Raw genomic sequence first — 17726 nt, 5'->3', positions numbered from 1 at the left:
CTCGTCGCTAGATAGACCTACTCCTGAAAAACTTGTGTTTGCGCAAGGCTTTTTGTCCCTACGAGGCCACCGTCATTTACCCGATGGGAGGGGTGAGCGAGTGAGCCCTGCAATCTAGAATTTGACCACTGATGTCACTGTTTTCAACCCATTTTACACACTGGCCCTTTAACCAGAAACAGCCCTGATATCACTATAGCCAAACCCACCAGACTCCATTTAAAAAAGCAGTAATTTTATCATTGTAAAACACACTTTATTCAAAGTCGACAGAAGCAAAATAAAACTCACAAAAACTGCCCTAGTTCATCTCTCCACTGTTCCAACAATCACCAACTCTGGTTTGGTTGAAATAAACCCTTAATTCACCCAGTTGGATGTGAAAATATGTTGACTGTATACATGCTTAAATTACTGTTTATCTAAATGGAGTCTGGTGTAGGGGATTTTAATTTTGGGGCAGTTTCTGGTAAAACAAAAAGGTTTGTCTCTGCTGGGATCCTTTCACTAATGTTGTCAGACACTTAAAATAACAATCTGAGCCTGTCAGTGGCAAAACAATCACTTTTAATGCACGTACATTGAAGGTGCACAAATGCCCCAAGTGGTTACATTGCAGCTGGTTTCACCACTGCTGTCTGCAGCCCTCTCACTCAGTATTGGAGCTATTTCAAAAACAGCTGTTCCCATCAGTCACCTTGACAGAAAAAGATGAGAAATTAAGGTCCAAGGTAAAAAATACTGAAGTTACCCTTTAACTTTGTTTCTTGAGACTCCTCATCATAAATGAATCCCTGTTACTTGTAGCCTAATTCCCAGTTTGTGGCATGTTTGGGTTCCAGCTAACCAGCAGGGGGCAGTATTGCTCAGACAAATGAGCGCCTGAGAACTCCTCATAACTAAGAGTTTACATCTGATAACAGCCCTGACTTGATCAAACATGGGAAACAATGTCTATATATGTATATCCTGTTGTGTCTCCCTTTACAAATGTATTCCTACTACTGCGTCGCACCACTTCATATATATTTTATATTCCAAGTGGGGAATAAAACTGCTCCTCCATAATTTATGAGTCACTTTTAGAAGAAACACGAGCACTCACAGCCATTAAACCATCGGCCTGTGGCATCACGGTGAGGGACGGGGTGGAGAGGGTGATCAGCCGGCTTGAGCACCCCGATCATCCTGTCAGGGTGTCACTCAACACATGACGGGCCCTGACTGACTGTCTGATCCCCCCTGGGCTGCACACGTCCATGCTGAGCAGGCATCAATCAGGATTGTGAGGCGTTTTACATAAAAACATCACAGTGACTGTAATATATGCACTTTTATGTTGTTGTTCTGTTTCTAAAGTACACTCTGTCGACCACTTTTATTCATTATACACAAACCCAGGCTCTCTTCAATCTCACTGGACATTTGAATAGCATGTAGCGTACACTAAGAGCTTGGAAAACAACCGCATTTATCTTGCATCCTCAGGGAAATAGGTCCCACTTGATGGGAATCCAATGCATGGAGAGAGAATCGTATTGCTTCTGTGAGGTCTTGCTTTAATAATCTTCTTCCCCCTCGTCTGCATGCTTCTATATATTGACCCAGAGTTTTGTTTACCTTGCAATGTGTGCAACGGCTATGAATGATTAATACAGCCTCTCGCAACTCTGAGCCCGAAGAATGAGCTGCAGTTGATGTGTTGCAAAAACTTGACAGTTTAAGATAAGAGCCCTGGAAAATGAATGCGTACAATTAAGTGAGCAGAAAACACGTCAGTGATGGATTTCCTTTGAACAAACAGGTCCAGCCAGATTATGGAAATGAACAAATTAACCTAGTTTTACACTAATTCCACGGGGATATTTGTTTAGCCCGGTTGGTTGAGACCTGCAGTGCGTTCAGAAACGAAGGAATGTCAGGAAGTGGGGATAATGAATAAATTAAAGAGAACACTGGAATCTGAGCTGCTTATTTAAAATGGCTGTATTGGCATTTGGCAGCTGGGGAGCTTGGACTCTGGTGCACAGTGTAGGTGATTTTCTACCCCGCATCTTGTCACTGGAAATAATTAGATAACCACCTGTGTGTCTATGAGCTGGTGCAGCATATAAGGGTGCGACGACTGCTCACCTTCAGGAGGTGTTCAGTCTAGATTGTTTTGGTGTGAGTTGCAGAGTGTTGGAGATATCAGCTGGATGGAACTAGATGTCACTCAGCTTGTGGTGCGCAAAGAATATACTTTAAAAACTCAACAGCAATGTCTTTTTCCAGAAACCATGAGCCAGTTACTCAAGATGATCCACAGAACTAGTTGTGAGCAGTTTCATGTAGGAACTATTTTCTTTCCACTGAACTACACCCACCAACTGTATCACTGCGCAGAAGGAAGCCTGCATCTACTGCTAGCTCCGTGGATGTATAAAGAGAACTGGATACAGTGATGGAGGTGGGGCCCTGGTCAGTGGTGCAAGAAGCCAAAAAAGCTAAATTTCTGCTGTATAAAGTTAGCTGGATCTTCCACATCCTGGGGCCCTTAGAACTTGCACACTAGAGCGTTACGCTGGCCGAGTGACTAACATCTGCTTTAATTCTTTGCTTACTTGAATGAGGATAAAAATTATTTCATCACGCAGCTCTCCTAGACTTTAAAATGTAACTGGACCGAATGGATCAAATCCCGACAGCGACACGAGTCATTTCATGAGGGTTGTGACACTTAAAAAAAATCTATCCATTGATTTACAGACGTCTCTTTCACAGCAAGAAAAAGCCTTCTCATACTGTCACGAGCACTAGCCTCTTGCCCAGGAGTAGATGCACGCTTCCTTCTGCGCAGTGATACAGTTAACAGAAAGTGCATCTACTCATGGACGAGAGGCTTGTGCTTACAACAGTATCCCGGTAAAAAGAGGACCCAGAGTTCACCTCGAAGTTACCTCGCTAACTTCAAATCCTGCTGCGTAGTATAGGCCTCTGGTTGTATTGTTAATGTGCTAACTGGCTAACTAGCATCTCTGATTTCCCTGTTTTGAATACAAATAAAGACTACAGCCACCTGCTGGTGTGGAGAGTTATTTCCTCTACTACCAATGACCATTAACATCACACAAAGTCATCTGACCCATCGGTACCACAAACATTGTGAATATAGCTTTATTATAAAGTTAAAATCACGTCCAGGTTGAGCTGCTTAAAGGGTAATAATGAAGCTGTACTCTTTGATGGGTCTTAAATTATGTAATTAAAATATTATTAAAGCCACAGATGGTTTGATAAACTCTTCGGCCCTGTGTGTTCTGACTGCAGCTAATGATCTCATACCTGAGTGTGGGGGAGGGGGAAAGAAACCCACTCTTTCTGCTTTTACAATGATTAATTCAGGGGAATGATTAGCCCTGTGGCTAGCTCAAGGCACACCACGAGTCATTATTACATTTAAATTACAACAGACAGTTGCTTATCTCTTAATACAGCTCTTTTTTAACGTGTCTATTTGTGATTTTATGCTTCAGTTTTATTTGTTTCCTCTATCTCATTGTTTAATCTGTCCTCCTGTGTCGTCTAGTTGCCATGTTCAAGTGTAAAAATGTGAGTACTGATAACTGGGCCATCAAAAGATTACACGCACACTTTAAGAGTGTGTTTTCCCTCTCGTTCTCCTCCTCAAATCTTAAGCTCAGCAGAGCGGTTTCACAGGCGACGGTACATTACAGTTTCAAAGGCTCCAGCATCAGTTAACCATTAGTCACCAAGAATCAAGAGCACAGTGCCACTTCCTCCTATTCTCAAATCTATTCTGAGCCGTTTCCCTTGAGGTGCGGACCCAATTATTGGGCCTCCACCATGGGAGCAGCTGCACATTTTGTCACATGACCTCGGCACAGCAGTCCCAAGTCACATGTCTTCACACTGCATTAGGAATTAAAGTTCACACATTAGGAAATAGAACGAGCAGAGATTGTGAGGTCTGTTTGTCACAGAGGGAAGCTCTGCTCCGCTGTTGTGTTGTTTGTCTTACTCTGCTGAGGGTACATGCCTTACGTTCAGTGTGTCATATTTAATTCATGCAATGTTTAGGAATTCTATGTTGAAAGCAGAGTCTCTGAACGGCCCGGCAGACTCTGCCAGAGGAGGTATCTAATATGAACCGTATGGAGAGTCCAGTCAGCGATAACTGCAGTTATTTTAGATTTTGAACAGTGTGCAGAAGTGATTGTTAAACACTGCCGGAGGGAGGGAGAGGGAATCAATGCAGCTTCACAGAAGCCACCGAGCCCAGGCCACAGTGGAAACCATCGATACTAAGCTGTGGTCTAAGCACTTAAAATGTAAATGCATCTTCAACGGCAACAACACAGACGAGAAACTTGTATCAGTGTCTTGGGATCTCTCCAGGTGCAACGTGTGCAGTCTTGTGTGAAATCAAAATCTCTGCACAAAGATACAGGTGCTTGAATTGGCATATTCTATCTCAAGTGTTGAGCTGGACAGTGATGCATTGCAACAAAATAAAACAAATGCTCTGCACCGCACTGACCGCACATACACTCCCCTCTGTCAGACACACCTCAGAAGTTTCATCTGCATGTTTATTAATGCTGTGTACCTTAAGTGACATCCCTGCTGCAGTCACAGCAGTAATGAGACTCTTGGCGTGCTCTAGAAACCTGTTGAAGATAAGCTAAGTGGGGGATTATTTAAATGGAACAAGGTGTCTCAAAGGATCTCCTTTGATCTCAGCAAATTTATGTGATATAAATATCTTCAAATTAATTATGCATGCACAGTGGGATTGCTAAATCCACAGATTTACCAAATTTATGACTGCCCCGATGAGCACTCGCCCGCTCTTTCCAATTTACCACCATTAAAAGATGCTCTACATTTTTTGGTAACTTTAAGGTCCAGTGTGTCAGATTCAGAGGGATGTATTCACAGATATGGAATATAATATTATAAGCATGTTTTTCTTTAGTGTTTAATCACCTGAAAATTAGAGTCGTTGTGTTTTTGTTACCTTAGATTGAGACGTTTATACCCGAAGAGGGAGCAGATCCTTGTCCATGGAGTCCGCCATGTTGCACTGCCATGTTTCTGCAGTAGTCCACAAGGGACAAAACATTGATTGGCTCTAAATCGACCCAATTGTGTTTCTGCATAAGTCACCATAGTCAGCAGGCCCTCTGTAACGAGCTGAACAGTGTCGGAAAACACTTATTTTACCCATGAAACTGCTTTATGAAGTGTTTTCATAGATTTATATCACCTGGTTCGCTTGTTTCGAGAGGCAGAGGCCTCTGCGGATAATTCGGCTCCTGGTAAAAACCTTCTGAACATCTGGGGCCGCATTCACAAAGCTGCCTAAAACAAAGGAGTCCTGGAGTCAAAGATTCCTGACGAGACTAAACCATTTTAGAAAGCTGCAGAGAAAAGTTGCAGAGGTGTGAACTGGCCGGTCTGAGCTCGACTCAAGCTGCCTGATGGTGTCACCTGCAACTCAGATGGTCAAATCACCAGTGGCTGGTTTTAGAGTGCAAAGCACGTCACCTGTTCCTACAGCCAGTCACCCCTGGTGTCTGTTTCCATCCTGACGGTGTGCTGGTGTCAGACGGTCGGTCACATCTGTCAAAAGAATGCATCGTTTCTAGCAACAGGGTCAGCTACACCTCCTCAGTACGGTAAAAGTTTCTGTCCCTTCCTTACTCAGAGTTGCTCTGAGAACTTTTCTAAATCACTCCTGAGCTAAGAGTCCTTGCTAGAAATTTTTAGGCTAAGCTAGGAGCTCTCTGAGAGGATTCTCTGTAGTTTGTGAATACGGATGTTATCAAAGAAAACATGTTAGTTGCCTCATACATGTCTGAATGCTAGAATATTCACTTCTTACGTGCATAAAATCTTTGAATCGATAAATGAATTTTGGCTGGTATGTCCTCAGCGTTATACGTCCCCGGAGAATCTTAATTCTGATTAGCTATTGCGGCGCAAATTGGTTCCTGGAGTTCAGATTTTTCAACTCTCTTGAATAAGCGTATGACGTGAAATCGCACTACTTGCTTCATTCACGTATTTCACGTCTCGTCCTTTGCACTGCCTGGCAGGAATTTGCAGCTTATTGTGTCTTTACATTGACTTTACCTGTAATTAACCTCCCAGTGTGAACACAACATTATCACTATTATTATTATTATTATTATTATTATTATTATTATGAGACCTCTGTGAATAACTCAGCTCCTGATAAAAACCACCTGGAAAATGAACACTTACAGAATCCTAACCTGGAGTTCACACTTGGCACAAAGGAGAAGTTTGAGCCAGTTTCAACCTGCAGTCCTCACCACTAGATGGCACTCAGTCCTACACAGTGCTCCTTTAAAAGTAACCGACCTCAAAGTCTTGTTAGAGAAAACACAACAATATATTGTTTAGTATATTATTGTTAATTACAACTTACAAAACAAAGCAGACTTGCCAGGAATCACTTAAATAATTCGATGTAAAGACATACTTGTGTTAAAGAAGCCAAAAATCCAACATTCGTCTTTATTTGGAACAGTCCGATAAAACAGGCAATATGAAGAATAGTCCATAAAGATTTACTTTTAAAAGGCTTTTTTCTTTATAGAGGATGCAAAAGAGACAATAATATATAATAGTAGCAATTAAGGTCACTGTAATCGAACATAACTCTTGCAGAGTTCATGGTCCCTGATGTCTCCCCAGCCTCCGTTTTTCACATGCGGGGCCACGCCTCCGGCCCCGTTGGCTGGCAGTCTCTTTGTTATCAGGAGGTTTTTGGGGAACAGCTGGTTCCCACTGCTCTGTAGGATGTTCTCTATCTTGGTTTTCTGGCTGATTGGCATGCAAGAGGCTTTCTTGTGGTGCATGCCGCAGTCACCGGCGTGGAAAATCCGTGGCGCCTCACTCACCATGACCTTCCAGTAGGAGGGCAGGCAGGACACGGTCAGGTGCTGTAAGGACCAGTCCCAGTTGTAGTCGTCGTAAGTGCAGAACGTGTCGGTGCATTGGATGAGCTTCTGGTACGTATCTCGACTCAGAGCCATCCCCATGTTGTGCTCAGTGGACTTCCAGGCCTTCACCTCCACCTTGTTTGCTTTGCTGGAGTAGCCGATGTGGCTGTAGCTCCCCAGCGAGAGGATGTCGCAGTCAGTGCACTGCTCCCGTTTGAGAGCCGACATCAGCTTTAACAGGTGGATGAAGTCCGGGGACATGTAGTGGTCCTCCTCGATCAGCAGGACTGCGCCCTTGTGGTCCTTCAGGACGCGGACTCTGTCCCATACAAAGTGCAGCTTCCACCACCAGTGGTGCTTGGTCTGGGAGAACTTTGCCTCACGGTAGTGGCCGAATGAGTCGGGGTACTCTGCGTTGATGCAACCCAGCTTTAAGGCGTCTTTTTTGGGAATGTCTCTGGGGCAATCCCTGGGGTCGTGTCCGGGGAACTCCTGCGGGTACAGCTGGATGCTGAAGGGGAAAAAAATCTGAAGTACCTGACAGAAGTCAACAGAGGCCACCACTTTATTTATCTCAGGGGACCAGTAATCATGGCTGAATATCAGCAGTATGCTCTCCACACCTCTGGCCTTCCGCAAACTGTCCACTAATAGCTTAAGGTAGTCAGGTCGGTTGTGGACCTGAACCACCACGACCAGATCGTCCTTCTGTCGCGCCGCCTTAAACTTTTCCTCATTTCTTATCGTCTGGTCAAAGTTGAGCTGGAAAACGATGCCGCGATACACTAAAGTGGTGTTATCTGCCTCAGGCTTGGGTATCTTCTCTTTGTCCTTTGCTTTCTCCTGGTGTGTGTCGTTTGCTTGTATAACAGGGGGCTGAACAGGTGCCCTGCTGACGGCAGGTGTGGCTTGCACCTGGATATGATTGTTGATGCTACTGCTGCTGCTGCTAATGCTGCTGCTTCTCCTCACCGTCTCCACTTCCTTGGGGAACGAGCCGCCTCCTCCGCCTCCGCCTCCGCCGCCGTCGTTCTTCTTCTGCCTTCCGCTGCTCCAGAAAGCTAGGCCACAGATGACAACCACCACAGTCAGTATCACCACCTTCCTCTTGTAGATTCGGAATCTCATGATAGGGGAGGCAGCCTCTTGCGAAGGGAGAGAAGTTGATTGCGGAGAAACAGAAAGCACAGGTTTGCGACTGCGGTGGTGTGCTTAACGAAGGGAGCAAGCCTGATTAAAAAGAAGCTGATATGAGGCTAATTGTTGGCAAAATGAACTGTTGCTGTAAACATGGGTCCCGCTGGAATGTCATTGATGGTGGATGAGTATTCCATAAGGCATGACGGTTGCTGGGAGGCAGCAGGGTAGCAGTGTGCATGAACCACCTGAATGAGAAATAGATCAATAAAGTCAGGTGCGTCAGGGCAGTTAGGGCTGAAATCACTATCACAGTCCTAATAATGAGCATTTTCAAAACTGGTAAGTAGTATAACACAATATGGCTCATTTAGACACACAAAATGTCACAATTAACACAATATAAACCAGAGAAAAGAATCAAACTGTCATGTTTCATGAGGTAAAACTAACAAATGTCTGAGTAAACAAATAAGCTTATATGATTAATCAATCATCAAAACTGTTAATAATTTTCTGTGTATGAAGTTTGCTCAGTTGCAGTCGATTAGTTGATACAAGGGCTGCAACTAACAGTCATTTATATTGTTGATTATTCCTTTAGTTGTTTGGTCTACAACAGTGGTTCCCAACTAGTGGGTTGCGGTCTAAAAGTGGGTCGCGGGTCCATTCTCAACGGACCACAAGTGATTTGCGAACGTGTCATGATTGTAAAAAACACACTTTATCTTTTAGTACAAGCAAACTCGCTTGATGACACGTCCAAACGCAAGTATGGCGCTGAATGTATTAACCTGTGTGGACCTCAAACTAATGACCAAGGAGAATCCGGACCCCGTGGCTGCACCAGTAAGGAGCCCTTGGTCTATGAAACATCCGAAAATGTCAACCAAAGCCTGAGATGACGTCCTCATCTGTCTTGTTTTGTCCACAACCGAAACATATTCAGTTTACTGTCATAGAGGAGTAAAGAAACCAGAGAACATTCACATTAAAAAAGCTGGATTCAGAGAATTTTGGCTTATTTTTCTAAGACAAATTACTCAAATCTACAAAATATTAATGTCCTCCAGGGAAATTAAAGTGGCAGCTCTGGTGAGTGTTTGACAGGAAGATCTGGGTGCATCATTTGATGAGGAAAAATGGGGTCAAATTAGACTGATACAGTTTAAAATTCAACACTGTTACTATTGGACCTTGAGTAGGGTACAGGCTTGGTTTAAGGATTCTGCCATTTATTGGAAATGTAGGAAGGACGAAGGCACTTTCATACATACACTGTGGTCATGCCCAACACTCAAAACTTCTGGATAAAGATTCACAGCTAAGTTGTCATTAGAGTTGTATCGATACCGATACCAGTATCGGAAATGCCTCCGCACTGGTATCAGATCGGTACTCGGTATCGGCAGATACCTAAGGTTCAGGGATTGGTATCGGGAAGGAAAAAGTGGTATCGGTACATCTCTAGTTGTTAACATTACAGGTTCACATTTTGCACTTTGTCGAAAACTTTTGGTAGACATTGGGGTTCTGTTGGCGCTCCCTCAAGATATGGAGAAATGGACCCAGACAGCAATAACGATTGGGCGGCAGAATATTCTTAGGAACTGGAAAGCACCTGGAGCACCTGCTTTTTTAAGACTGGAAAATGAGAAAAGTTGCCGCATATGAAAGAATATCATATATACGAATTGTAATAGGGCAAAAAAATATTGGCTGGAGAGGGGAGGGTATATTGCTTTTATAAAGGCATAAGAGTAGGTGTGAGGTGGAAGCAAAAAGCACTGTCAGGTGGATTGTATGTTTATTTATTTTTTATTCTTAAAAGTCATCATCTGTACTGTGGTTTAATGTATTTGTCTATTTCGATTACTTATTTTATTAAGTCATTATTAAGTCATATTTGTACAATGGTTTGGTGTTCACTGTGCATTTTGCATACTGGAAAATAAAAATAGCAAGTCAAAAAATTACTCAAACCACCTCAATCCGAATAATTTAGTAGTTGACGACTAATCAATTCATCACTGCAGCTCTAGTTGATACTGTTCACTAATCAGATAATCGACTGGGCTGACTGTCGAGCTCCACCACTGAGCAAACTCCATTTGCTGATGCAAGAAAAAAAATCCAATAACTAATTTTGTTAGATTTCAATTTGGAAGACGGCAATCTGTAAAACGATGACGTGATGAGATCATATCATTATGAGCTCTAATGGAGGCTCACTTATAACAACAGCAATTATGTCATTTCACATAACAGGAAGCTGATCACCCAAACCACAGACATGGTTTCAGACATGCTTCACTCTGAGAGTCATAACCCCCATCCTCACACACACACCATTACACTCTGTATTCTGCAGTCAACTCTTCATCGCTAGCCATGCACAGAATTTTACACTGTTGCAGCTTCGTTAATGAAGCCATCCTCGGCCTGCTGCCCACAAATTTATCCACTCACATGTCACATAAACAGTGCTGTCATAGCCCGGTGGTTCTCAACCTTTTTCATGTCAGCGCAACCTAAATTAATACACGTTAGGTCGCCGACCCCCATTTGATAAGATTTCGCTTCAGGGGACTCCATCTGAGAAGATTTGGGCTGTTAGACACGACTGAGACCAGAAATCTGAAGTTGAGGAGATAACTGAGGAGGAAGTGAAACCTATGATCGCTTAGGACTCTTGAGCCGCATTCGCACAGGACTAGCATCACCTGGGGACCTTATGTGATTTAGAAATTACCCATCCCCCCTTTCACATCAGCGCTCTGTGCTCCGCAAACTCTGTATGTGCAGTGATGTGCTGTGTTGTGTTAACCTCCTTTTTCACTTTTAAATGTGGGTTTAACAAACAGAAGTGACGCTGCCAAACACTGTCACGTTATTCATCTCATCTTCTTTAGAGATTTCGCTCCTCTGATGGATTTGCATTTGCTCTATCTGCAAATGGGTCTCCATGCTGTGTAGTGAGATGAGCTTCCTGTACCCAAAATGCAGTCAAAACTTTCATTTGTAATCACCAACGCAGCCTTAATAAGGTGCAGAGAAAACAGAAAAACTAAACCCCAAATCTCAGGGATCCCTGGACTAATATCATCACATGGTGTCTGCGTTTGGTGAAATACAGTAGGTAATTTGCAGAGGAAAATTTACTTGACAAATTACAGACATGGCAGATTATATGGGATTAAGATCACAGACGACCTCCGCAACCTTTTCAGGTGTTGGCCCTAAACTGTGGAATAGCTTCCAACAACAATTAAATCTTCCCCCTCCAGTGACACCTTCAAACCCGTCGTCCGTTATCTTGTTTGGTATTTTTGCAGTATTATGATTCTAGATATTTACTGTATGCTTTTATTAATTTACTCATATTTTCTTATTTATGATTGATTGTTTTCATTTGATCATTCCTGTCTTTGTAGAACTCTTCGGCCGATGTTCATACTTTTAAAATGTGCTCTATCAATAAAACATGACTGAAAATCTGACAGACAATCATTACAAGTTACTAGAGGTCCCAAAGGCAATGTTTGTGCAGCGCGAACAGGGCTTCACTCACACTGGGCTCAACAATGAAAATAAACTATTCTAGGGACCCCTTGGAACGCCCTCAAGGCCCCCGGTTGAGACGCACCGTCATAGCGTCTGCTCCCAGGGCTTCGTCACTTTCTCCAGCCCCTCAGTCTGAACAGAATTTGGTGAAAATGCCTCAACCTGGGACGTGCTTCAGCAGGAACTGAGTCTGCCCAGCATGATTCCCCTCAGGACTTTAAACTACTTTCAAAATCTGGAGAGAGCGTCTGTGGGGGTTTGTTCTTGTAACTTGTACAACGTTGGCACTTTTTCACTCATTGTATGGCTTGTGTCTTATTTTGCGTACGCACAAAACGAGGCCACTTCTCACAGAATAGTTGTGATGTATAAAAACAGACTTTATGGGAGAATATTTGACTCGTGCTATCAAACATTTTGGAGACAGGAAGCCTGATTGTAGAAATCGTCAAATATTTTTTGGTGCATGCCATTTTTGACTTTTGTCCGTACGTACATTTTTAGTATGGATCCTACACAGGTTTATAATAAGACCCCTATCTCACTGGTTAAACTTCGGTTAAATACGTTTTTAAAAAATCACTCTTGACTGGTTCCTTTTTCCTCCGTTCCTCCTCTTGAAACTAAAACTTTGGCTCTATCTTATTTTGTCTGTATGAATGTCCTGTTTGTCTAATTTGAATATTTTTGGCGCACGCCATTTTTGGCTACTGTCTGAACGTACATTTTTAGTCTGGATCCTATGCATTGTTTTATAAATGAGACCCCAGGTCTCAATGTTTAAATCACGGTTAAATATATTTTCAAAAAATCACTCTTTAAAACTACAACTTCATTTTATGACCTGTGTCCCATTTTGTCTTTGTATAAATGTCCTGTTTGTCTTATGCTGTGTTGTACTGCTGTACTGCCTACGCACAAATCAAGGCCTGAAAGAGGCAACTTCCCACGGAAAAGTTGTGATTCACAAAAACAGACCTGATGGGAAATATCTGACCCACAGGAGACAGTAATTTGGCAATGCACTTGGTGAGGTGGAAGCCAGATTGTAGAAACTGTCCGTACATTTTAGTATGGTTCCTGCACACAGTTTTATAAATGAGATCCCAGGTCTCTCTTGAGAATGACACCTGTGTCTCAGTGTCTGAATTAAGGTTAAATACATTTAAACACACATATTCCTCTGTTCCTCCTCTTACACTGCAACTTTGCCACTTTTTCCTCTCATTTTACCTCTGTCCTATTTTGTCTTTATATAAATGCCGTTTGTGTAAATTTGTGTTGTACTGCTGTTGCGTCTTGACCAGGGGTCTCATTTAAAACACTGCGTACACACAAAACGAGGCCTGAAAGAGGTCACTTCCTACGGAAGAGTTGTTATCTGCAAAAACAGACCTGATGGGAAAATATCTGACACATAGGGGACGGGAAATTCGCGCTGCAGATGGTGAGGTGGAAGCCTGATTGTAGAAACTGTTGAATACTTTTGGTGGACGCAATTTTTACGTACATTTTTAGTATGGATCCTACGCACTGTTTTATGAATGAGACCCATAAAGGTTAAATAGGTTTTTAAAAAATCATTCTGACTGGTACTTATTCCTCTGTTCATCCTCTTTACAACTTTACAACTCTACAACCTGTGTCCTATTTTGTCTTTATATAAATGTCCTGTTAGTCTAATTCTGTGCTGTACTGCTGTTGTACAAAAAACAAGGAGGCCACTTCCCATGGAAAAGTTGTGATCCATTTGACCCATGGGAGGTGGGAAATTTGCGACGCAGATGGTGAGGTGGCAGCCAGATTGTAGAAACTGTCGAATACTTTTTGTTGCACGCCATTTTTTTGGCTTTTGTTTGTACGTAGCGTTACAGTATGGATCCTACACACTGTTTTATAAATGAGATCCCTGATCTCTCTCAAGAAGGAGACTCTAACTGGTCCTTCCTCCTCTGTTCCTCCTCCTCCTCTTCAGTTATATCATCAATGTTGATTATCGCCCTGTGCTTTTATATCCCCCTCTGCATAAATCTCTGGCCCCAACTGCATTATCAATACTGATTAGCCCTCTCTGCTCAAGATCCTCCATCCAAACCTCCATCCTTTCTTTGTTATTAAATTAGTGGTCTTCCAGGCTTCCTTCCTGACCCCTTTATCTGTCTTCCCCTGCCTGGACACTGTTCTGCTGGACGGTCACTGTGTGGCACCATCACTGGTATCTATTAGAGTGTCATAACATTAATGAACACATTCCTGGCAGCTATTAGAAAACTCTAAATACATGCAACCAGAAACATGTACTCCACTATAATGATATTTGATGTATAGTTTGAGGAGAGAAGTTAATGGCTGATTAAATGGCAAAGCTATCTAACCTATATACTGGATGCATCTGCAGGGTGCATGCCTCTATATGGGGTTCCTCATTTCTGCAGCTGAAACTGCTCCTGCATTTCTTTTACTAAAACCCAACTGTTTCAATCCACACCAGTCTGTCTCTATGGTTTCTCTTCTTCGTGTAAAACAGCAGTGTTTAACTGGGAGCCTACTAACCGGTCTTTCTGTCCTAAATTAGCCGCTGTCACACAAACCGAGCCAACGGCAGCTTTAATCGATATTTAAAACGATTGAACGTTAATTCACCGACTGATTTTAAACCCTCTCGTCTCAACTAAAAACAACAGTTGGCGTCGCAGCTTCGCTTTTTTCCCTGACAGCGAGCATCCTGCCGATGCTAACAGTAAGTTAGCATCAGCTAGCAACTTCCAGGCAGCCCCGTCCAGACCGGAGCTCGTCAACAACACCGTCTATGACAAACAACAACAACAACAGCCGTGTTTACACCGCTTACCTAACACCGGAGCAGCCGTGCGGTCATTTCAGAGACATTCATCGGCACGGTGGCGTCCCGTTTTACCTCCATACCTCCGCGCAGGCTGCCTGAACACGTAACTATCAGCTAGCTGTGAAAATCCCAAATACGGAACCACTGGCTGCCGCTGTCCCACAATGCACTGGGCCAGCGGGGGGCACCCGAGACACCCTAAATATCATATATCCCTGCTGCTGGCTCATCACAGCCTGGGATAGGTTTGCTATACCTTTAAATACTTAACGAGTTCACACCAGGGTTTGATATACACATACATACATTTAAAGAGGAAATCCACCCCAAAAATGAATTTTCACCACATTGTGCTCCTCCAGCAAATTGAAGCAGAGCATCAGTAGGGTGAGTTCAGGGCTTCTCTGACCTCTTGGGACATGTCCCTTGTAGTGGACATCATGTCAAAAGAACATTACATTTACATGATTAAATTCATGTCTAAGAAGTGTATCACCTGTGTTTCCTGGAGATTTTTTAAGAAACACAACATACCTTTTCACTGTTTTGCAGATGATGTCCAGATCTATCTGCCCCTTAAATCCATTAGCAAGGATTCTGTACAGCCACTGCTAGAATGTTTAAAAGATGTCAAATCCTGGATGGACACTAACTTTTTAAATCTCAATGAGGATAAAACAGAGATCATTATGTTTGGATGTGACCCCTCTGATTACTCCGCTGATTTTCTGGGCCCCTTCACTCCTAACATCCGTTCCTCTGTTTAAAATCTTGGTGTGACCTTTGACAGTGCTTTTAAATTTGATAAACAAGTTAGATCAGTAATACAAACCAACTTTTATCAACTCAGGTTTTTAGCTAAAGTAAAGGGCTATCTCTCCCCCCAGAATCTAGAGAGGGTAATCCATGCTTTTATAACCTCACGTCTGGACTACTGTAACTCGCTTTATGTCGGTATTGACCAGTCACTGCTACACCGTCTACAGCTTGTCCAGAAGGCAGCAGCCCGCCTCCTCACTGGAAAGCGTAAACGCGAACACATCACACCAATCTTGGCTTCGCTCCACTGGCTTCCAGTGCGTTTTAGAACTGATTTTAAGATTTTATTGATTGTTTTTAAAGCCCTAAATGGGCTGGCACCCCCTTATTTAACCGAACTCCTGCACTTTCATGCTCCCTCCAGAGCCTTGAGATCAGCCAGTCAGCTATTACTGGCTGCTCCTAGGACTAGGCTGAGGACCAGAGGGGACAGAGCCTTTGGGGCGGCTGCCCCTAGGCTCTGGAATAGCCTGCCCCTGCACATTAGGTCTGCCCAGACCCTAGAGGTTTTTAAGTCTTTTCTTAAAACCCACTTCTTCTCTCAGGCTTTTAACTCAGGTTGAGCTGGACACCCAAACATTTTAGCTTATTTTATAACTCTTGTATTTTATTTTATTGTATTGTATTTTATGTATCTTATGGTTATTATTGTGGTGTACTATTATGTACCTCATTGTATTTGCTTGTTTATTTCTATTGACCTGTTCAGCACTTTGGTCAACCTTGGTTGTTTTAAATGTGCTTTATAAATAAAGTTTGAGTTGAGTTGAGTTGAGTTGAGTATGGAAAATGAAAAGAAGCAAGTCCCACTGTCCCCAAAAGAGGACACGGATTAAAATGTGTACTTTGAAAGGCTTAGAATTAACATACACTTCTAAAAATGTAATGTAATGTAGTTAAGACAGAAACAATTTCTCTTTATAAATATGATTCATGTTTGCTGCTATTCCCCCTTTTGAAAAGACAAAAGATATGTTCTGCTGGTGAGAACCTCTCGTGTGTTACTTTTCACCCAGGATATTGTTTTTTAACAGTACATCAGGACTCAACCAGGCTGCATGGGCCTCAGTGTCATGTCAAGAAACTCAATATGACCCCAAATCACTGAGATGTCAAATTCACATGGGACAAATATCATCACCTGACCTCTGTGTTTGGTGAAATATGGTGGGGAGTTTGCTGTGGAATTTTTACTTCACAAATAAAAGACATGCCATGGCAGATTCACACAGGATTAAGATCTCAGACGAGCTCCGCAACCTTTTCAGGTGTTGGCCCCAAATTGTGGAATAGTCTCTCATAGGGACACATGACAACATAGGCACATCATCGGTATCGATGCTATTAGAACATCCAACGTCCAACATGTTTTTTCTTGTTTTGCACAATGAATGAATATTACATACATTGTAAAGTATTGTATTTCATGTCTCCATCTGCTGGTGGGCCGTCACGATAAGAGTATACATGTATAATATGATGTTAATTCCACTACAGATGAGACTTGATGATCACTAAAATTAGGCGGGGGAAAAGTGAATATATTGATATTAGTGTCAGTTATTGGCCAAATTAGTTGTTATATATCTGCAAAAAATCAAATATCATTTATCCCTAGTCTCTCACTTAACAATTAGATCTTACCTCTCCAGTGACACCTTCAAAACAAAACCCATCTTAAGATCCATCTCTTTTCTTTAGCCTTAGAATTATTATTATTACGACATGCCTGCCCACACTGTTAGTGAGTTTCACTTAATTCTGGTAATTAAAAAAAAAAAAAAAAAATATGAAATATTCCTCAACAGAAATATGTAAAACTAGTATCAGATTTGTTGTGAGTGTAGATGATTACAAAGAAAAAGAAGTAAAGAAGATTAATCATTTGGGGCTATGTTACCCACTACATTAGCTCATCAGCAAATATCTATTCATACAGGCTATTAAATCATTTTGGGAAATGTGCAAAATGCTGTCTGGTAAATTCTGTTATTTTTTAAAATGTCTTTTGCTAAACATTTAATAACAGAAATGTGCAAAAACAGGATTAGCACAGTTGTGATGTGTGTGTGTAGATGACTGAAATTAAATAAATGAATAAAATCATTTTGGCAAAATTACTAATCAGTTCATCAGTAAATTGCATCACTTCTTGTATTTAATCCATTTAATACAAAATAACCGTCTCAGCTACTGCAAAGATATTGTCTTAAAAAAATTTCAAAATGTTGTGCATCAATTTATGTCTTCAATTATCTCAAAGTACAAGTGCTCTGCTAGTTTAGTGTTTTTAATAGGGGAGACAAATGCATATAGTTTTAAATATTAAGGGGGGGGGGGGGGGGGGGGAGGCCCCCCCGGCCCCCCCCCCCCCCCCGCCCCCCCCC

At 42.3% G+C, this 17726-nt stretch overlaps 1 protein-coding gene across 1 annotated transcript; it reads right to left on the bottom strand.

Moving 5' to 3' along the window:
* Window positions 1-6511: 6511 nt before the first annotated feature.
* On the bottom strand, window positions 6512-14679 carry mgat2 (alpha-1,6-mannosyl-glycoprotein 2-beta-N-acetylglucosaminyltransferase). Its single transcript, XM_050057481.1, has 2 exons — window positions 14527-14679; window positions 6512-8359 (listed from the first exon to the last, which is right to left on the bottom strand). Exon 2 carries the CDS (start codon window positions 8100-8102, stop codon window positions 6672-6674), a length of 1431 nt encoding a protein of 476 aa, XP_049913438.1. The 5' UTR covers window positions 8103-8359; window positions 14527-14679; the 3' UTR covers window positions 6512-6671.
* Window positions 14680-17726: the final 3047 nt, after the last annotated feature.

Source organism: Epinephelus moara, chromosome 12, assembly GCF_006386435.1.
Source record: "Epinephelus moara isolate mb chromosome 12, YSFRI_EMoa_1.0, whole genome shotgun sequence".
NCBI classification, from domain to species: Eukaryota; Metazoa; Chordata; class Actinopteri; order Perciformes; family Serranidae; genus Epinephelus; species Epinephelus moara.
Note: the sequence above shows the minus strand (reverse complement) of the source record. Positions and strands in the feature narration are given on the sequence as shown.

Excerpts from the sequence above, each read along its gene's own strand:
- mgat2 (XM_050057481.1), bottom strand. The coding sequence starts at position 8,102 with ATGAGATTCCGAATCTACAAGAGGAAGGTGGTGATACTGACTGTGGTG.